We start from the raw sequence: 22,584 nt of genomic DNA, 5'->3' as shown, positions 1-22,584 counted from the left end.
CTGTAACCCTCATAGACTGAACTATCTCTCATGATCCCCTTCGACGGTGTTATAAACCCCGTCCATTGTAGAAACAGTTTCTTTTCATTTGCCAATTCAATCTTTCGTTCCATCTTCTTCCCATTCTTCTCCTCTTAGCTGCACAGCTTGTTACATCGTACCGTCTTCTCCAAATCAAATTCCAATAATTGATGCATTGTACCCATCTTGCTCCAGGCACCAACACCCTTGTCTATTCAATACTCAATGTGGACCTCATCGGGTTGAATACTGTCTTTCTCTCGACCTTCTCGCATCGCATAGCATCACTCTACGAACCCCGCTCATCATCATCATCATCATCTCGGCTCATAATAGCCAAGTAATCAGGTGACAATACTCCTCCTCTATCTCGCAGATTCATAGCCAGTTTCACTTACATCAGAATAGTCATCAAAGACATGCCCATACACATGTTAAAGCGAAAGTGACATTACGAGTAGAAAGAAAAATGTAAAAGCATAATTTCCTAATCTAAAGGTCCATAAAGAGCTCATAAAGGGCGAGCTGACATAATCAGAAGATTGAGCTTTAGAACAATTAAATAACTTTTCTCTACACTTAACACAACCAGAAAGAAGATATCAACTCTAAATCGTGTTCGAATTACGTAATACTTCATCGTCATTATTATTTGCACAATTAAGTAGGTGATGGACATGGATGTTAAAAATGCCCTACAATTATATTTCAGTAGTGTCTTAATAATGCTTACTGATGATGCATCCTAAATACTCCTTCCTTGTAATAGTTCATAGAAGAAACATATCAATAAACATGCTAAATGAACAGGGTTAGTTTATGACATGATTTTCTGACCGACTGCTTAATACAATGTATATTGGTCTGTTAAAGAGTTTCATTTCAAAGCGTCGAACTGATTCTCTTTCCATGTTGAATGTATATGTCATTGATGAAATATTTATGCCAGCAATTAAATCAATAATTTAACTCGTAACTTAACAATGCCTGATTTATAATAACGAAATGGGTGAAAGTTGCAAACATGTTGATTCCAAATAAATTGAATAATTTTCTATAGATCAAAATATTTACAATGAGTTTTTCTTGATTATTGTCAAGTTTTTGTATCTCACTGCCTCCCCCCACCTCTCTCTCTATCTCTCTCTCTCTCTCTTTCTTTATCTTTCTCTCTTTCTCTAATCTATTTCTTTTCCCTTTTTCTCCATCCCTTTCCATATTATTCGAATTTCTTTTTATGACCGTTATTTCTTTATATCACTTTCCTATTCGGTTTTATCTTATATTAATTTTGTTTGATACTTATATTGCATTTTGTTCGAACAGTTAAATACTTCCTTTTAATAAATGAAATTCGTACGTACGTAGGAAAATAATCATTGAGCAAGAATCTAGAAGCCTGTATCCCTCTACATCAAATATCAGAGCTAGATGTTTGATGACATGATGCAAGCATGTCTCCTCCTCTTAGCAAGAAGGGGAATTAGCTTTACAAATCCCAAATTCAATCATTTTTCAATATACCGACAAATTTTCTATTTGACTTTCCCCGGCGACACTTTCGAGTGTCTTTATCATTTCCTTATGTTATACTACCCTTGGATGACATCACATAACTTCCTCTGCTTTCTTCTCCTTTGCAAATAATTATTGTTGATATTGGTCGAGTATGCAGCGCATCGCAATATTTACTTCACATTGTCGTGTTCCCGTCGTCGTACAATGCTTAGAAAATTGCTCATTGATAAAATTACTCGCTACGAGACCCTTTCTGTCATCTCTTTCCACTTCTTTATCAATAAGTATAACTTTCTCCCTCCCTCTTTCTTTCTCTCTCTCTCGCTCTCTTTCTTTCTCTCTCTCTCTCTCTCTCTCTTTCTTTCTCCCTCTTCCCTCTCAATCCCTCTCACATCTCTCTCTCTCTCTCTCTCTCTCTCTCTCTCTCTAACACTTCGTCGGGATGAAGATAGTTTCTTTTCTCATTTCATATCATCGACAATCAGAATTATGATTCCATCTTTTGATTACCGAAGCCTGTCTACTTCTGCTCTGTACAATCCTGTGCTATTTTTAGATAGCTCTCTTCGCGATGGAAGATAAGTTAGAGAGCAACGGTTAATTTCATTTCAGGACCGTACTCTGATCTATATAAACACGCAATCTGGGCAATTCGATGTACCTGTTTGTAACGTTCCCATCAAATTAATCACACATCCTTCTTTGATGCCATGTGAGAGAAAAACATGCATGCATTATGAAACAACTTGACGGACTTTCAATTTCCTTTGAGACTCCAGGCAGAAGTTTCTTTTCTTTTAAATTTCAACATCTCTATAAATATTATTTTAGACAGAAATACTTGAACAACGTGAATAAAGCGTGCATCAGTGATAACTGATTTAATGTACTTGACTCTCTTCATCGTATACTACTATACTGCATTGGAAACAATTAGCTTCTTATCTTAATTGGTCGTCTCATATTCCTGCCTAGCCCCTTTTGTCTTTCTTTTTTTTTAAAGTTTCTTCGTTTTTTTCCCCTCTCATTTTCCATTTCCCTCTCCTACTTTTTCTCTCGTCTCATTTTCCAATATCTTACCCAGCCGAGCAAGATATTACTGAAATGAATTGAATAGTAGCAGCAGTAGATGCAGGAGGCCCCGTTAACAGAGAATAGTCTTCATTATTATCATATCTTCTAACTTATTAAATATTATTACGAATTGTAATTAACTATTCGATTTACTATTTACCTGCTTGATTCATAATTATCTCATTCAAAGTGTATATGCCTTTCTAGACAATTTTTATATTGCATACATTTCTGCAATCGCAGTTTCGATTATCAGCTTAGCGTTCTAATCGACTCTCTGTTATCTATTATTAGCTCAATCACCTGTCAAATATTATTTCTATCTATTCTTCCTGTCTCTTCGAGCCATACTCGTCCAACCATCTCAACTCTTCACACCAATCTCTAACATGCACTTTAGTTCACTTATCTCTACGATCATAGCCTCTCACTGTGAAACGCACATTACGAAGTGTCTCAGTCGGAGAGCTCTCCGGCTATACACCATCATCTACCCGCCACTGTGGCCCGAAGGCCGAGCCGCTGTCTTACTTAATCTACTATTCCTCCATGGGCAATATTCCAATTTACGGGATGGACATCTTCAACAAGACAGGAAGGAATTTGAGGGGGAGACGAGAAACAGTGTCTTGATCTGTACAAATATTTAAGCGTACTACTTTTTATAGCCTTGAAAAACAAAACATCCATTAGTTTGAACTTGTATCAAGAGTTTGATCGGCCTTTCACGTTTCTTTGGTTGGCAGGTGTTTTGTCATTAAGATTGTATGCCTCCAAGTATAATACTAATCAAACCAATCTATGGGAAAACATTACAAGTTGTGGTCCATTTGCAAGCTTGCAATTTTTTACTTCATGCGATTAAAACAAAAGATAATTAAGATTTTATCTATTCCTTTTACTTTCCTTAGCATTCTGATGAAGACGAAATGAGGCCACTAACGAATGGGTTTTAGTAATATGAAGGAGGAAAAAGACGAAGACAGTGTGCATGCACACTTAACATTACAAATTATTTTGGTAAATGAGGTAAATGAAGAAAGTGTGCTAGGAAAAGACAGAGAGAGAGAGAGAGAGAGAGGGAGAGAGGGAGAGAGAAGGCTAGTGAGAAAAAAGAGAGAAAGAAAAAACGACAAAAGCGACACAATACAATGACGACGAAGAACGACAAAGAAGATAAAGATATGGAGAGAGAGAATGAGAGAAATAGAGAAAGTAAGTGATATTGCCTTGCTTGTAATGATGACAATATGGTGTTAATTAAAACAACAATAATGTTGAAATAATGATTATGGACAAATAAAAGTCAAGTGACTATACAGCATTTCCAAGGAAAATGATTACATTGATGATGGAAACCGTTTTTTCTCTCAAATGAAGACCTAGATGTACTCAAAGCATTATACGTATAAATTATTGATAATTTATGCGTATACGTAGTAGAAAATAAATTTTAATTTCAATACCTGGAATTTCCTGCAAGCTATTACGATAAAACCCAACGTATCGTTACTTGACCGAGTGTAGTCATATATATTGTAATGATTAACCACATTGTAACAACAGTTAATAAAATTATGCATGTTCAATGTTTATCGGGCAAATATGTGGTGATATTTCTGGTAAACAGTTACTTTGTAACTATACATAGATGAGATTTTGACCAACGTTTTTTCTTCAGTCTTTCTTTTCTTTGCTGTACAAGCTTTTCAGTCTTTCATCAAACCAACTCACTCATAATAGATGTATGATGTGCGTGTTGATTTACTGACCGCATCCCACAGTCAATAATGGTTTGGATAATATCCTTTCTTATAAGTAACAATAACTATACTGTACATATATTTATCTTTCAAATCTTACGCAAAATTCAGGACCAGATGGACTTTATCCCGTGACAGCTCCTTTATCAATAATAGAAGCTACATTGGATATATTCTATTTAATTGATACCCAGGATCAAGTCGTGCTGAACTCGGAATTCCGTACAGTTCTTTTAATATGTTTCAATTTTATTTTCATATTGTTATAGCGTCGACCTTGCGGGGATATTTGCCAATTATTATCATACACACATGTCTTCCTTAAAGTAGTACACAGTGTGGGTAAATGTAGAAGTAATGGAACATTTCTAAATTTTCTCTTTTTATTTTTTAAATAGAGAAAACCTTGTCATGTCGGAGAGATAACACATAGCTCTGTTTTCCACTCCTTTGCTTTCTAAGTTAACTGAAGAAGAATGATTCGGTGCAGAGTAATTCGAAGAAAAAAAATAATTAGAAAATCAGGAAACCCATGACCTTGACGAACACCAGCACTGCCTTTATACCACTCCCTCCCTCTTTCTCTCTCTCCCTCCTTCTCTCTCTCTCTCTCTCTCTCTCCCCCACCCTCTCTCTTTCTCCCGCCCGCTCTCTCTCTCTCTCTCTCTCTCTCATCGATGTAGTTACCAAAACATTAAAATTACCTAGCACTTTCTACACAGAAATGCACATACTCAAGTCATAAATGTAATGTGTGTTTTTGTTTAATAAGTTTACTATACACAGTAATTCTCAGATACGCAATTGTATAATGAGGGTAATTGTATAATAAGGGTATTATACCATGCACATTAATAATAATGCATGCATACATTATTAACATTGACAAACAATAAGATGTCAAATACTAAATGAAGGATAGATGAGGCATGTGTACTAAAGCAGTTTAGTACCAGCTCCTGACTGGATTCAAGGCCCCCTAGGCTTGTATGAACATTTAGCAATGACTTTATCTTATATACTGGTAATACAGTGTATCAGCATCTTCACTTCACAGTCCTTAAATGGTTTTTATCTTCTCACAAGTCGGGAGTTTAGATGGGAACCACTACAGGAATAGGATATACTCAACAATAATACACAGGATAGGACAGTTATACACAGGTCTTCAAATAATCTTCTCCACTATCTTGTCCTCATGTCATTTATTGTGTTGGAAAGTTGAAGATTGTTCTCTGATTTCAAATTATTTTATATGATATTGTGGTTAAATATCACACATTACTGGTGCATAATTTGATAAATGGTAGATTTGAATCTTAGCCCAAGAAGCGAATTATCACATATAGGAATATTATTCACAAGGCGCTATAGAATTAAGAAATAAATGCTTGAATATCAACTGTGCCAATCAGTAGATTTGGTAGTTAAAAGACAACATGAAATATAAAGAATACTGAAGGGACAATCATCACATGGAAACTAGAAGCAGTAACCATTGAACCAACTGACTTGTATGATGCATGTACATCAACATATTACATGAAATGACAACAAGAAGATTGAAATGAATAAAAAAAAAAAATATTAAAAAACCTTTTAAATGCTAAGCCTACAATATCTTGAGAATGAGCCTTAGAAAAATGAATAGTGTATCAAAACCAAATCATATGCTTATATTAGATACATGAAAATATACAATGTCTATGCCTATTCTGTAGAGGGCAGTGTTACTGCACTGTAAAATCTCCACAGACAGTCAGACAAAGTGAAGAAAGGATTTAATTATAAATGAACTTGTTTGGTTCGTTTTTAGATTCTTCTCTTTTATCATAAATATTGCATTATTTAGGCACTATTTAAAAAAAAGTCGTACTTACATTGTCTTCCCACTTAATTACAGAATTCGGCACATTTCACTCAATGCAGCAGTGGTATAAAGGATAATGCTATCAAAACAACTTATAGTATGTTTGAAATCAGAGGCCCTGCTGATTTGACATTTTAATACTTCATAATTAGAAAGCTTTTAAAAAAAAAAACTTCTACAAAGACATCTCGGGAGACAAGGAATGATATTCATGGTTTAGTTGTGTACACCACAAGAAGCAGTATTCACACACTGACAAGCATGTCCATCATCATGATATAAAGTCTTACAAGAATTACCTCAATTAAAATCCAACCTTTTGTAGAGAATTGCACTAAACTGCACAGTAGAGGTTATAAGAGTGTAAAAACATCATGTTTCTAATTGCTTAAAACTTACCCTTGAACAACATACCGGTTCTACTAAATAAAACAAGTACCTTGTTATTCATGAAATAAAAAAAATAAAAAAATAAAAAATAAATCATAACCATGATTTCTCTGACATTGAGAAATTTGTATTCTATAGAAGGATGGCTCGTTTACAGTGAAATGTATCCTTGATATTAAAGTTGCTTCGAAGTAAAGCAGAGAATATATGCTTTGACACAATTCAACTCCTCACAAAAGTTGCATTGCCATATTCAAGTGATCTGTACCAGGAACAAGGATTAATACTATATCGGTCAGAAATTGTTTCAAGATCTCGAGATGGGATCTTCTTAGTGTCCACTACAGATGAACAGACCAAACTGCAAAGTATTGATCCTATTAAACATGACAATGATGACAATCGTATGGGTGGTGTGAAGCTGGAGGTAAACTCAGTACAGATTGTGTTCTCTGCAGTTGAGAGAATAGGGCTGGTTCATTCTGCTAACCTAGAAGCAAATATATACAAACATATGCAAATTTAGTCAAAAAGTCAAACTTGAGGCAACTGTTCTATGCTGAAATTGATTTTGTAATTATTTTAGTCCAAACACTTATCCGTTATTTTACTTTGGTCTGGCAATGAGTTTTGTGTTGACATAGACAATACATAATATAAATTTCTACCCTCTTTTTAAATACTAACAAAAAAAAGAGGTAAACCTAGCTTAATCCATGCTGAAGGTTTGAATGACGATTCATAATCAATGGATAATCAGTGATTAGTGTAAAAGGTGGATCAACGCCGCAGTAATATTCATTTATAAAAAAATTATTCAATTAAAACTCTTAATTCCACCACTGAGTATTGACTTGACACTCACTTGATTTCCTTGAAAGTCTTTTTCTCGTACTCCTTCATCTTGGGTTTCATGCCTCTGTTAAATGAAGAAATAAAAATATAACAGAAAAGGTTAATCAACCAAGAGCTAGAGCTTATAAAAAGCATGAACATATAAACCTGTAGTTAAGTCCTTACTCCTGCTTTTGTTATCCCATTATTTCAGATAACACTTTCAGTACCAAAGTGTTCATTGCCAACATTTGTGGAAAAACATGTAATATATTTCACAAAAATAGTACGGCATAACATTTTCAAGTGAAAAAGAAGGCAGTTTTATTGTGAATACATTTTTTGAAATGTGTTAAAAAATTATTGCATTTTGTTTTGCTAATTTTTATGTTATGAGACATATCCAACTGAATCTTCTGTGTATCTTTTTTTATTCATTACCCATCAGTTAGAAATACACTGAAAATGGTAATTAGGTTTACTTCAAATCATATCATTTGAAAATAAAAATAAAACTCACTGAGTTGCTGTTTGCTAGATTACCTTACAGTCCATTACACATGGGAATAATGTTTAATCATAGCATGAAATGCTGCATGCATCATTGACTTACTTTTTCCATATCCTTGGTTCTATCATGTTTCTCTTCTGAAGATTGTTGAATCGATCCACAATCAGACTTCCCTCAGGCTGCAATGGAAACAATAAACAAAAAGAAAGTTACCACACAGGTTCTTGATATATCATATTATTACCCGTATCAGACATCTGAGCAGTGGTTTTACAAAATCATATTACACTTGTTTGTAATCCTCAAAAGGGCTAATCAGTGAATATAGGACCATATTCACCTTTCATGATAAAGCCTATGAGCTTTACGTGTTAAAAAACAGGAAATAAAGTCTCATATTCACCGCGCCGTACTTTGTCATTTTCATTGCGCATCTATTATGCGTATGAGAACCTGCACACTTTGCGCGCGCTCTAGTGTGACGTAATAATCACATCAAATGGTACACTGTTTCCAGTGTATCAACAACAAATTCAAGTACTGGATGCACAGTGCTGGTTTGACATTTCTATGTGAGATTGTCATGGTTGATTCATGTATTTGCTCTAAATGTCTGATTTGGATAACAATAATAATACTGACTGGCTTAACTTTTGGGAGATACCACATATATTGCCCTCACAAGACCTATTTTGCCCTCGTCTTTGACTCGAGGCAATATGAGTCTAGTTTGGGAAATATATGTTGTATCTCCCTCAAGGTCAGTCCATATTATATAATTGTATGTCTCAATTGTTTTTCCACTGACTTTGTCAACAATTTATAATTGTATGCTGGAGTAAATAAATATGTCTATAGGCTAGATAGACTTTGATAATCATAGATTGAACACATGAAAGAACAAATAATGATGGCCAAGCAGCACAAGACAACAACAGTCATTATTCTACCAAAGCTACAAGAAGATATACTCTTCAATGAGCTTTTGAAAATTCCTTTAAACTTTATTAATATTAAGCTATGCAATGAATGTAGTATACAATACAAGCTTGAATTAAACATTTAATTTAAAATGATAACATTTAATCGTCTCATATAATAATGCAGAGTACTTGATCTTATCATATCCTAATATTTTCCTCCGGTACTACAAGATGGATGTCTTGATCAGTCTTACCTTGAGTCGTCTAAGGTTCCCAACAAGATGCTCTGAAAGCTTTACTGGTATAGGAAGCTCTTCATATCTGAGTCAAATCAGTCAAGAACAATAGCCAAGGAAACGTGTAGGTTTTAGAGAAAGAGACACTGTCAATCAGTGTGTTTCTACAGGCCTGGAAAGTAATTGATTGTCTATAGACTTGGAGAGTAATCCCAATCAGAATGTAATCAGTCTGTTAATACAAAAACACAATGATTGTTTATTCGCACCATTAACAGACTTACAGTGGACACTGGATGACTGGAAAATGGGTACTGTACACAATAATGCACTGTGTTATGTGACCTTAAATGCTAGCACTAACAGAAACATTCTAAAGAGCTGAGTAGGCAATCCTACCTGGACCAATCCTGGAGATGACTAGTTATAATTGAATTGTGGTGTGTTTCTACAGAAATGTATACCTGGAAATAAACCATTAGACATATCAAATAAAAGACCCATAAAGAATGGAAAGTAATGGTACATATCTTGAAATCCTGTAGAAATGTGCAATATCAAACCACTATATTATCCAAATTAAAAAATAAATAAGCTTTCAAGAATCCAAAAATTATCTGACAGTATTTGAGTTTTTAAAACAGCCTTTATCTCATAAAGAAAAGGCCCAAACCATGACCAATGTTACATCATGCATTTGTATTAGGGATAACTGATGATTTATTTTGAAAAGAATATACACTGTATAACCAATTCAGTAAAATACTGGTATATTTCACTGAACATTGATAATGGTAGTTCAGAAAAGGATACTTGTAGCGTCCAAGTCGCTTAGTTTTGCCTTCATCCTCCTGTGCTTTAGCCTTCTTCTGCTTGATCTTAGTAGCTATCTTCTCCTCTTTCTCCTTGATTTCTCTCTTCAATGATCTCAGACGATACACCTCATGCAGACGAATCTTTTCAGCTTTCTCTGCATGGGCTTTCTTCGTCTGATGGAGAGATAAAATTCAGTATGAAACATGCAATACTGATGTCAATGCTCTGACCTTTTCATTTTACAGAAATGAATATTAATAAATAAATAAATTAATAAACTAATAGTTGAGAACATTATATGAATGAACAGTGAAAGAAGAATTCCTCTTTATTATACAATATAAACAATAACATGGTATACTTATTCTTAGATTTTACCTGTTGACTGATTTGCTTCTCTTTGTTTCTCTGTTTTCTTGTTTTCCTCCTCTCTGCAACAACAGGAGCACTAGGCAACACATCATCATCTCCATCATCTTTAGCTTCCTCTTCTGGATTGTGTCCATCTTCAAACAATCCTTCAGTCATTTCTGCCATACTAGTTCTCTGTCATGACAAAGTAAGAAAGAAGCTTAGGGTATCACACAACAAAATGTTAAAAGAACAAATGTATCACTTTATAAGGGTAGAATACTAATACACTTAAGACTTATACAAATACGAGGATGATTGGGATTATGATCCCACATTATTTCGTGATAACCACATGTTTAGCATCCAATCAAATGCAGCTTTAGTTTTCATGACTGATTTCATCACATTAAGATTCTTACTTCAAGGCTTCATATCTTATGCGTGCTCTACGGTACTAAAGACAAGTTTGTTTAATACCACAAATGAAAATAACGTTGTCTCATATTTGTTTACAATATGGTCACAAGAGTTATTATTCCATTATTACAATTCCGACAACGATTATCTTTTGTTTCTATAATATACCTGTAAGCTGCTTATTGACATCGTGCCTGTATCGAAGCACTAGGTATATCAATCTAGATTATTAATGTCATTATTATCATTAAGACTTGTGAATTCTGTAAATAGAATTACCTCCATCTCTGCTCTGCTAACTTTAGCAAAGCGATGCCATCTGTTGAGTTTCTCTTCTTTCTTGTCCATATCCAGCTCCACTTGAATGGCCTTCTGGATCAGTTCCTATAGAAATCAAGTTAGACAAATTATAATATCTTTCCACTTACCTAAACCTAAAGTGGTTGACTGTAGAAATGTACAACCATCATTAAACAAATGCAGATCCCCGATTAATAAAACTTGCTTCCAAATAAAAGATAATTGATTGAAAAATAAATAGCTGAACATTTTAATAAATTTTAGTGCATTTACGCCCTGCAGTAAGCACTGACATGACATTGTGAGACATGAGGGAAATTTTGCTATTTTCTTCATGATGAAAACATCAAACGGCTTTATACCAAACATCAATGTCAATGGCATGGCCTAAGTTATGCTACCTACAATGAGGTAATAAACTAAGTGAATTGGGTGTATCACCTGACCAATATACACCTGACTTATACACGGGAAGAAGCCACATTCAGCTCAGCATACAAATAGGATATTTACACAAACTGGATACAAGCATCAAGCATCTCCTCGTGTGATAATATTCATCCAGTAATGGACACATTTAAGAGATCAATGCACTTAAAATTTGGGTTACGGGCTTCAGGTTTTAGGATAGATATAAGCTTATAATGGCAGAGCCGATTGGAAGAAGAGAGAAACATACCTGATGATCTTCAAAGGTTGGGTTATAGGATGCTCCTCCTGACACAACTTCTACTGCATTGAAACATGAAGTCTTATTGTAGTATGTCTTTGGTACCTGATGTAGCACAAACAAAACAAAAATAAATTAAAATATAACCAAAACTCTAGATCTTACCGTTATGAATTGGGCTAGTTTTAATATAAATTCACAGAATCAAAATAACGAATGATGATGCACTGTGTGGTATCAACTTACGTAAATCTTCAATATTTATAAATATATAGCTGACATCATGAACGATGCAGAATAAATTTGGCAAGATATTGCTAAGTACTGGTACACAGAAAAAGTAGAAAGGTACATCTTTCAATCAGAAATACAATGATAATATGATTTTAAAACTGTATGAGTAAATAGATAAACTAGATGACTTTGTGGTTGAGTGGATAAATGGATGTATGAGTATAAAACTATAGATGTATGAACTATAGATGGATGGATGAGTGAGTTGATTATAAATGGATAAATGGATGGAAGAGTGAGTTGATTTATGAATGATTGGATAGATGGAAGAATTCATTAAATAGATACTGGAAAAGTCAGGAATGGATACTAAATAAATAATAGGAAAATGAAATAACCGACAGATAAATGACAAGCATTCACAGAGGGGAGACTAAATTGATAGATGAGTGGACAGATGAACTAGCCTAAGATGAACAAATGATAGTGTGAATGAATGGTAATTAATATGGTGGTATATATTTAAACACAGCGATTGCGGAAAGGACAAGAAGAAGAATGGTAACATTTTTCAGTAGGTTAAACCAACCTGTTTCCTCGTCTTCTTAGTGACCCTGAGATAGTGTTCATTCGGTGTTCCTTCTGTCTTCGTCTTAGCAGGCACTGGAATCAAACACAGATGGTAAAGTAATAACTGTAATCTCATTCACACAACGTTCTGCATTTTCAAAATATAAACAAAGAAATAAGTACTGTCAACATGTATAGTGCTTACTATAGGAGTTGAAACTTAGCAACAGTCCATTAATAATTAAGAGGGAAATCAATCTCTGTTTCCTGTTATCAGTTGAAATAATACATCTGAGTTTTATTTAAACTGCTACATATTGTGAACTTACATCTCGGAGACCATTTGGAAATGAAAAATCAGGATAAGATATATATATATTGTGTGCTTTTAAACATGAGTAAATGTAGTGCACATATCATAAGTATCTTTATAAATTATTATTCCTATTACAATCATTATCTATTCCTAATTAGAATTTGGAATATGTAACATTGAGTGTGAACTCATATTCCTGACTGACATCAAATCTCACTTAATCAAGCAATGAAAACATACCTGGAGCTCCCCAGAGATCATATACCGCTCTACCACATTCTCTCCTCTTCTGATCATCATCTTTGTCTTTCTCTGCTTTATCACTGTCTCTCAAAGCTGCTGTCAGTTTTCTTCTCTTGACTGTTGATGATGGCCCCCATTTACCCTCTTCTTCTAGTCTTTGAACGAGCTTACTCTTGCGCTTCGGTCTCTCTGAAGACTTTGGTGTCCTTGATCTATGATGTAGAATTTAGAATAGTGTTGAAAAAAGATATAATTCATCTTGACGTATGATTTTCATTAGAGTCAAGAATAAAAATAATACTCAATGCTTTAAAACAAACATGATAATTCCATTCTAAAACAGACCATTGTTTATATTAAATGAAATTTAAATTAGTCTTCATTATCTTTTATAGCTTATTATTAAAAATGCATGAGTTGGAGGTTATGATACTATTGATAAATCCACTTTGTATTGCTTGTATTCAAGATATATGTCTCTATAAAAACAATGAAAATGCCCAGAATGAGATCTCTTCATACTTACATTCTAGCCACTGGTATCCTAGGGTCTGGCATCAACTTCCTATCGATCTTAAGAGGCTTCTCAAGATTCTTCTTAGACTCGCCTTAGAGAAAAAATTAAAGACAAATACTATTCATACATGAAAGCATTACAAACATTTCCTTTTTATGAAAACAATAGACTTTAGTCTTGTCAGATCTCGTCAGATACAAATTAAAAAACTTACCAACAAAAAATAAAAAGTTGAATTTACACTAGAGTAAAGGAGGGGGTTTTCGGCCACTTCAGACAAAATCCTATTTTTTGGAACCTTTACTTCCTATTTATTATCATTTCTTGTTCAATTCATGGAGCAAATATTATTATTATTCAAACAAAAAAAGAATCCCAGAGAAAAATCACGAATTGCCATGACAATATTCATTTCAATTTTTACTGTTGCGGAGGCAATTATCGGAATAGCGAACCAGTTTTCGGCCGCATGTACAAAGTCAATAGGAAGCGCGCACGCGTGCCGTGCGTTTCCACGCTGAACTATAGCACTAGCGGGCGGAGCAGGTATCCGACGCCGGAGCTCCCCGGAGCTCGCCAGGCCGAAAACTAGTACTGTGGTGATCGGAAATTGGAATCTGAATTAGACAGAGATATCGTGTGTGCGTTGTGGTGTCCGGCTGCATTGATTTAATACATGCGATGAAATACTTTTGAGCTTGCGACTAGCACAAAATCGGGCTCTAAATCTGAAAAATACTTTAAAAAGCTCATTTTATGGTACCCATATTTTTTACAGACACGCGTAATATACTCGATTTTTCAGATTCGGGTAGCGGGACCGCCGATTTCATCGCTAAAATGTGATATTTTAGGATATATTTTTCATTGCAAATGTGGTTCTTCAGTGACACTGGCATGGTATAGTATGTGTGGGATATGTGTTATGCTATTATGCAATGTATTTTAAAGGGATTTTATCATGCATCCAACCAATCGGCCGAAAACTGAAGCTGGTCGATTACCCCTTCCTTTACTCTAGATCTATATTAACTAGATGGAACTTTCACTGCGCGCAGTCGAAAATGATGCCTCCGTCATAGAGCAATTTTACAAACCAAAACAGAAGAAATTTTTCGAATTCAAGTTCAATTGTAATCCATTAACAGGTTCTCAGAATATTGTGATTACAAGCTATTTTTGCATACATAATGAGCCCATGACCTTTGACCTTATGAACCAAGAATCTACTCAGTTCATTGGCTCTGCAAGAAACATACATGACCTAAGTTGGCAGGAATCCATCAATCGGTTCTTGAGATAACGCGATCACGAGCTGTTTTTGCATACATAATGTGCCCTGTGGCCTTTGACCTTTGACCTTGTGACCCCTACATCTAATCAGTTCATCGGCTCTGCAAGTAACATACATGACCTAAGTTTGGCAGCAATCCATCAATCGGTTCTTCAGATAACGCGATCACAAGCTCGTTTTGCATACATAATGAGCCCTGTGGCCTTTGATCTTTGACCTCGTGACCTCAAAATCTAATCAGTTTTTCGGCTTTGCAAGTAACATACATGACCTAAGTTTGGCAGCAATCCATCAATCGGTTCTTCAGATAACGCGATCACGAGCTCGTTTTGCATACATAATGAGCCCTGTGACCTTTGACCTTTGACCTCGTGACCCCAAAATCTAATCAGTTCATCGGCTCTACAAGATACATACATGACCAAAGTTTGGCAGGAATCCATCAACCAGTTCTTCAGATAACGCGATCACGAGCTCGTTTTGCATACATAATGAGCCCTGTGACCTTCGACCTTTGACCTCGTGACCCCAAAATCTAATCAGTTCATCAGCTCTACAAGATACATACATGACCAAAGTTTGGCAGGAATCCATCAACCAGTTCTTCAGATAACGCGATCACGAGCTTGTTTTGCATACATAATGAGCCCTGTGACCTTTGACCTTTGACCTCGTAACCCCAAAATCTAATCAGTTCATCGGCTCTACAAGATACGTACATGACCAAAGTTTGGCAGGAATCCATCAACCAGTTCTTCAGATAACGCGATCACGAGAACGGGACGTACGTACGTACAGACGTACGTACGTACGTACGTACGTACGGACGTACGGACGGACGGACAACCCGAAAACATAATGCCTCCGGCTACTTCGTAACGGAGGCATAAAAATATACTCTAGTATACTGCATGTAAATTAGAAAAGGGGCAATACTAGTTTGTAAGACTGAGAGTACGCTAGCATAACCCTTCTAGAGTAAACAAAATATATATATTAAGAATAATAATTACACCTCATCAAATATTTAACCTAATTTTCAAATGATGAACTTTCAGATCATGGAGACCTTGAAATGAAGTGAAATAAGTTGAATACACTCACCTTCATCTTGTGGAGGATGTTTATTGTCAACAAAGAACAAACTTTCATCTGGTTTCTCTGATATCAGACCACTAAAAGAAGAACAGAAAAGAGACCAAGAAACAGTTAGAATATCATTGGAAAGAGAAATTGAAAAAGCATTAAACATAAAGACCAGTATTGGAAACGCCCCAATTTCAAACAATGAAATGGAAGCTCTTATTTAATATCAATCATGTGAAAGAATATGTTTTGAATATTACATGATGATAAAAATTTTGACGGGAAACCGCCTACTAACTGATATATTTGGTAAATTAGTGTATCTCTTGCCTGTTGAGAGATATGAAATGCATGTGTCATGCGCGTGTGTGTAGTCCCATATACCTCTTTCTGTGTACAGTGCTTCTTACTTTATAAAGACTTGGCCAAATTTCTTATCATTTTGATGATTCCAGAACCTTGCAGTACATCTATGCTAGATAATCAACCTTTTCTGATCGATTTCAGAACGTTTCTTCCACATTGCAATCGCATGACCACAACTGGTATTTAGCTTTAGCTAGGCACATTCATGGGGCACTAGAGGGCGCTTCGCGCTCGTACGAAAATCTGAATGGCCTTGCTGCGGTGGGTCGGCAATAATCAGCCCAAAACTTAAATATGGGAGGGTGGAAGGATATATCTTTTTTATAATGTTATCCGGTCTTACCCTTAACCATCCTATGTTTAATCTATGTAGAAATAACATGCGAGTATGATAAGAGAAACATCGGGCCCATTACTGAAGTAACTTTTTAAATATTAGCCTAGAAATGACCACCAAACGGAAAAAATCTTCATAAAATCTGAGTTATAAACAAGTCACATCTAGGTTCGCTAATACAAATAGGATTTTCTGAAAATTCAGGTATGATTTTTTAAGTTTCTTTCAAGTATATTTCTGCGCATCGCAGCGCAAATATTCTTCACTGCTTCAAAATCACCCTTGAAATTTTTTATTGCAACAAATTTGATACGAGGTCCGCGAGTGTTCCCCGTTCCTTGCGTGTTGAAAGTTTGGTAATACATAGTTTGCATTGAATCGCGCACGAAAAAATGGTCGAAAACAAAATGTCAAATGAAGAAATAAACAAGCTTTAATTTGTATAGTTATAAGAGTTCTACCGAGGTTTCTTTGTCGATTTAATTTATTATATAGTCTCAATTAGAATTCAGAATTATCTCACTGAAAAGTTAAGAAACCGACGATGTTCTCGATCGTAGTTATTTTCATGTTGCCAGCAGCCGATCTAGCGTTGTTTGGGCAAAAAGCTAGGCCGCTGCCTTCCCACCGGGAACCTTTCCGAGTCCCGCTAAAATGGCGCGCTGCGGAGCTCCAAAGGTGCGTTGGATCTCTGGGCAAACTCTCAGCCGGCTAGCTCCCCACGACGGACCATTCGCGGTATGGCGAGAGTGTGTGTGTGAGGTATGATTTTGGATTCGAGAACGCACGTAACGCAACCGTGCGCGTCATTTTCAGCTGTCGAATGTCTACGACCAATTTTACATGTACGATTTTTAGTACACATACTTGGTCAGTTTTCTTCTTATATCTTTGGTTTTACAACATTTAAAAATATAATTTCTTCAAATTTGCTCCTGACTCGGTTCAGACTAATTGTCTGATGTGTTTTCAAGTCAATTTTTTGAATATATTTTTTTGCATGAATTTGCCTACTTTAGCCAATTTTATAAATTTAGCATCAAATGGACAATTGCAAATTTAACATCAGTGGTCAACGTTTTGTAACATAAATCACGTCAGTTTACGAAAACAGGATTCACATACAAGATAAGTGAGCGGATAGCATTTCCATCCCCCAATTCCTAACTTTGCCTTGGCTTCTGCATTCTTTTTAAAGGTAAAGACCAGTTATGGTCATGCGATTGCATTGTGAAAGAAACGTTGTGGAATCGATCAGAAAAGGTTGATCATCTAGCATCTAGCATCTGCAAGGTTCTGGAATCATCAAAATGATAAGAAATTTGGCCCATTCTTCGTAAAGTTACAAGCACTATACACAGAAAGATGTATATGGGACTACCCTAGTGCTGTAAGTCAGACGCTATGTTCGTGTTCGGTTCGGTTCGGCAGAGTTCGGCAATTTTTCACCCGAACTTGGTTTGGTTCGGGGTTCGGTAATATAATAGCAAGCAGCGTTATAGCCACGGTGGTTGGCACTGGGCGGGCCGGCTAGCCGGCCGGGCCCGACCAGCACGGAGGACTTCTGCACACTGCTTACGACCAGCACGAATTTCACATTCAAAAACTGCTTTAAACGTAATTATTTGTGAAGAAAAGTACTACTTACATTCGTATTTCCGTCTTGAATCGTGTTTTATTTTCAATTTTAAAAGAATCATGTTTTCAATTTGTCGATATTTTTTAAAGATTTTCCGAGACGGTTGTTGTCTAATCATTGCTTATGTTAGAGTCATGAAAAATGCCATCTTGAATAGCAAATCAGGCTCGTCAATAACTGTTTTTTATAAGTTTTTATTTTCAATAGGAAAAATATAAAATCCCTATTTTTCCTTAATAAATAAATACCATACTATAATATATATTTATTTCATTATTTATATTGCAAAATTTGTCCGATATTGTTACAGTTAAAATATTATTTTTTTGTTGAATGGGCTTGAGCTGAACATGTTTTGATCATGCACATGTATTCTTGTTTATGGCTTGCGATCGCGACGTAGCGTGGTCAGGATTTGGGATTTAAATGGCGCCAGTGAAGTCGCGCCCACCACTGGATAGACATAAATCACAAAGGCGGAAAATGGGAAAAAAGTAAATATAAAATGAGCAATCATGACATGAAAATTAGGTACAAAATGACAAGTTTATTAGCTTGCAAAAACGTTTACATTTTTCTGCCGAACATCCGAACCAAGCCTTTGCGTTCGGTTCGGTTCGGTTCGGTTCGGAAGTGCCATGTTCGGCAAACTTCCGTTCGGTTCGGCGGTTCGGCTACAGCATTAGACTACCCTATATCTCTCACAGACCATGAGAGAAACAAATTTACCAAATATATGAATTAGTAGGCGGTTTCCCGGCAAATTTTTTATCATCATGTATTAGTCAAAACATATTCTTTCACATGATTGGTAATGAGAGCTTCCATTTCATTTTTTGAAATTGGGGCGTTTCCAATACTGGTCTTCACCTTTAAGTTACGCAATCAACGCACGCATAGAGTAAAGGGGCCCGTTTTCGGCCACTTAAGACAAAATCCTATTTTTAGGACCCTTTACTTCCTATTTATTATCATTTTTTGTTCAAATCATGAAGCAAATATTATTATTATTTAAACAAAACAAGAATCCCAGAAAAAAATCACGAATTGCCATGACAATATTCATTTCAATTTTTACTGTTTCGGAGTCAGTTTTCAGCATAGCGTACCAGTTTTCGGCCGCATGTACAAAGTCAATAGGAAGCGCGCGCATGCGCCGTGCGTTTCCGCGCTGATTTTTAGCACTAGCAGGCGGAGCAGATATCCCACGCCGGAGCTCCCCGGAGCTCGCCAGGCCGAAAACTAGTACTCCAGTTTTGCTCCAGTTTTCGGCCGATTGGTTGGATGCAAGGTAAAATCACTCTAAAATACATCGCATAATAGCATAACACATATCCCACTCATACCATACCATGCCAGTGTCACTGAAGAACCACATTTGTAATGAAAAATATATCCTAAAATATCACATTTTAGCGATGTAATCGGCGGTCCAGCTACCCGAATCTGAAAAATCGAGTATCTTACGCGTGTATGTAAGAAATATGGGTACCATAAAATCAGCTTTATTTCAAGTATTTTTCTGATTTAGAGCCCGATTTTGTGTTAGTCGCAAGCTCAAAAGTATCTCATCGCATGTATTAAATCAATGCAGCCGGACGCGGACCCTGCCACGCACACACGATATGTCTGTCTAATTCAGATTCCAACTTCCGATCACCGCTGTGCCTGTCTTCGGCCAGGCGAGCACCAGGGAGCTCCGGCGTGGGATACCTGCTCCGCCCGCTTGTGCTGTACATCAGCGCGGAAACGCACGGCGCGCGCGAGCGCTTCCTATTGACTTTGTACATGCGGCCGTAAACTGAAACGCTCGGCCGATAACTGGCTCCAAAACAGTGAAAATTGAAATGAATATTGTCATGGCAATTCGTGATTTTTTTCTGGGATTCTTTTTTTTGTTTAAATAATAATAATATTTGCTTCATGATTTGAACACAAAATGATAATACAAAGGAAGTAAAGGGTCCTAAAAATAGGATTTTGTCTTAATTTAAGTGGCCGAAAACGGGCTCCTTTACTCTAAATTCAGGACTCCCAATGGTGATGATGGAATCACATTTAGGTACCTTGTGTAAAACAGTCTAGACAATAGATATTGTACTGATATATGTACTTATATATTTACTAACTAAATTGTACAATGGAATCTTTTTGGATTAGGCCTAGACTAGAGTCTATATGATTTCTTTAGTGACACCAAACAAAACCTGACACATTTGTACACGTGTGGGACTGATAATGAGCGATATATGCATTAGCGCCCGGATTTATATTACGATATAACTTTTTACCCAGTTCGAAGTTGCATCCGTTGATCATCCATAAAATCTTCGACATCTTTAATATTTGAGTGCTTTCTCCAAGCCTTCTTCCTGTTTTTTGCGACTCCGGCCCTCTTCCTTTTTGTCGGTTGTGACTGCGTGCTTTGCTCCATTTTGACAAATTCCATGTGCGTAGGCCTACTGTACGTACGTGTAATTATATAGCTTATTTAGCTTACGATACGCGGTACGAAGAGATATAATTTACTCAATGAATATATTCATCGGTTCATGGTACGCCGGGTGTGGTGCAGACGATGACAAATATTATTATCATTTTTTCTCCACATAATATGGGCGAAACCCCCTAGTCAGTGGCACGTGATTTTTTTTTTTTTTTTTATCCTATTCCAGTGTAGATCTACATCACATTAAAAAAAGTATCATTCTGAATTGAGATCAATCTTTATTTTTAATAGTTCAATTAATGAAAGACTATTTCATGATTTCTTCTAAAAGTAATTTGCCGTTTGCCGTAATATGTTTTTGGCCCGTTTTGGGGGTCTATTTATCATAAGCTGTTCCATATCTTGACAAACTTAAAGAGGACATTTTTTTTTTTTTTTTGGTCCCAAAAATTTCGCAAGGGCTCAGCCAGCCGCTGAAAAAAAAAAAAAAAAAAAATCTAAACTCAAAGGGGGGGGGGGGGGGAGGGGTTTTCCCAAAACATACACATAAACAAAAATGAAGGGGGTTAACCCCCCCCCCCCACCTGCGTACGCGCCTGCCCCAAACAACATTACAGTAATCAGGATTTGGCTGTACAATTGATTTACAATACAGTTAGAGCTGTTTGATTATCAATTAAATTCGTTAATTTGTTCATGAATAGGCCTATATGCAACAAGATCATTCGAATCTAATTTTTCATCAATATGACACCAAGATATTAACAGGAGTGAACTTGTTTTATAATCGTATCATTAATACACAAAGGGTGAGTTTCAACAAAAATATTTTATCTCTTTAGATCCAAGCAACTTAAGTTCACACTTATTTATTTTGACAATCAGTTTATTACTTCTTAACCATGATGAGATTTTTTACTAAATCATTCTTAAATTTATTTACAATAATATCAGGGTTGATATTAGAACAGAAGGATATAACACAATCTGACAAGCATCTGGGCATATCATTTAAATACAGAGAAAACAATACTGGACCAATTAGTGTCCCCGATTAAACACCATGGCACAACAGTAAATTAGGAATTTGAAAGGGCAACATTCCTGATAGAGTAAATACCATCGATATCGATGGTTTAAGAACCATTCCAAGTTGGGAATACAGATCGAAGACCTATGGAGACCTGTAGACACTATGAACATGACAGACAATGAAAGCGGACAAAATATACAGTTCCTCAGGTAGACAAAGGGACATCCCTTCACTGCTATTATGTAAAAATGTGTAGAACAGGTGTCACATGCATATTCACCTGTTCTACACATTTGTACATAATAGCAGTGAAGGGATGTTCCTTTGTCTACCTGAGGAACTGTATATTTTGTCCGCTTTCATTGTCTGTCATGTTCATAGTGAGACTACATGTGTTTTTTAATTAGAAGTAACCATGGAGGTAATCCTTAGAATTCTCTCTCTCCCTCTCTCTCTCTCTCTCTCTCTCTCTCTCTCTCTCTCTCTCTCTCTCTCTCTCTTCTCTATCTCTCTCTCTCTCTCTCTCTCTCTCTCTCTCTCTCTCTCTCTCTCTCTCTCTCTCTCTCTCTCTCTCTCCTCTCTCTCTCTCTCTCTCCCTCTTCTTAGTCTCCTCAGTTTGTCGGTCTATATCTTTCTATTTTCTTTCTTTCTTTCTTTTTACAATAGTGAAGATGAAGGAGCACTATAATTTTTTTCCCAATTCGTGAGAAAATATTTAGCGCCGAATTCCGGCGAATAGCGAAAAGCGGGGGGGAGGTGTTAGGAGCACTAATTGTTTTTTTTTTTTTTACTCAACACCCAGC

At 36.0% G+C, this 22,584-nt stretch overlaps 1 protein-coding gene across 1 annotated transcript; it reads right to left on the bottom strand.

Moving 5' to 3' along the window:
- Positions 1 to 5,118: 5,118 nt before the first annotated feature.
- Positions 5,119 to 20,756, bottom strand: LOC593605 (ribosome biogenesis protein NOP53). The gene is made up of 13 exons (XM_030999369.1): positions 20,591 to 20,756; positions 15,976 to 16,046; positions 13,587 to 13,668; positions 13,058 to 13,272; positions 12,521 to 12,594; positions 11,707 to 11,802; positions 11,007 to 11,111; positions 10,335 to 10,502; positions 9,954 to 10,129; positions 9,159 to 9,225; positions 8,084 to 8,160; positions 7,502 to 7,555; positions 5,119 to 7,126 (listed from the first exon to the last, which is right to left on the bottom strand). The coding sequence occupies exons 1-13, from the start codon at positions 20,746 to 20,748 to the stop codon at positions 7,114 to 7,116; spliced, it is 1,356 nt and encodes a 451-aa protein (XP_030855229.1). The 5' UTR covers positions 20,749 to 20,756; the 3' UTR covers positions 5,119 to 7,113.
- Between the last annotated feature and the right edge of the window lie 1,828 nt (positions 20,757 to 22,584).

Source organism: Strongylocentrotus purpuratus, unplaced genomic scaffold, assembly GCF_000002235.5.
Source record: "Strongylocentrotus purpuratus isolate Spur 01 unplaced genomic scaffold, Spur_5.0 spur5_scaffold_5, whole genome shotgun sequence".
Taxonomy (NCBI): domain Eukaryota; kingdom Metazoa; phylum Echinodermata; class Echinoidea; order Camarodonta; family Strongylocentrotidae; genus Strongylocentrotus; species Strongylocentrotus purpuratus.
The sequence above is the reverse complement of the archived record's forward strand: the minus strand, read 5'-3'. Positions and strand labels throughout refer to the sequence as shown.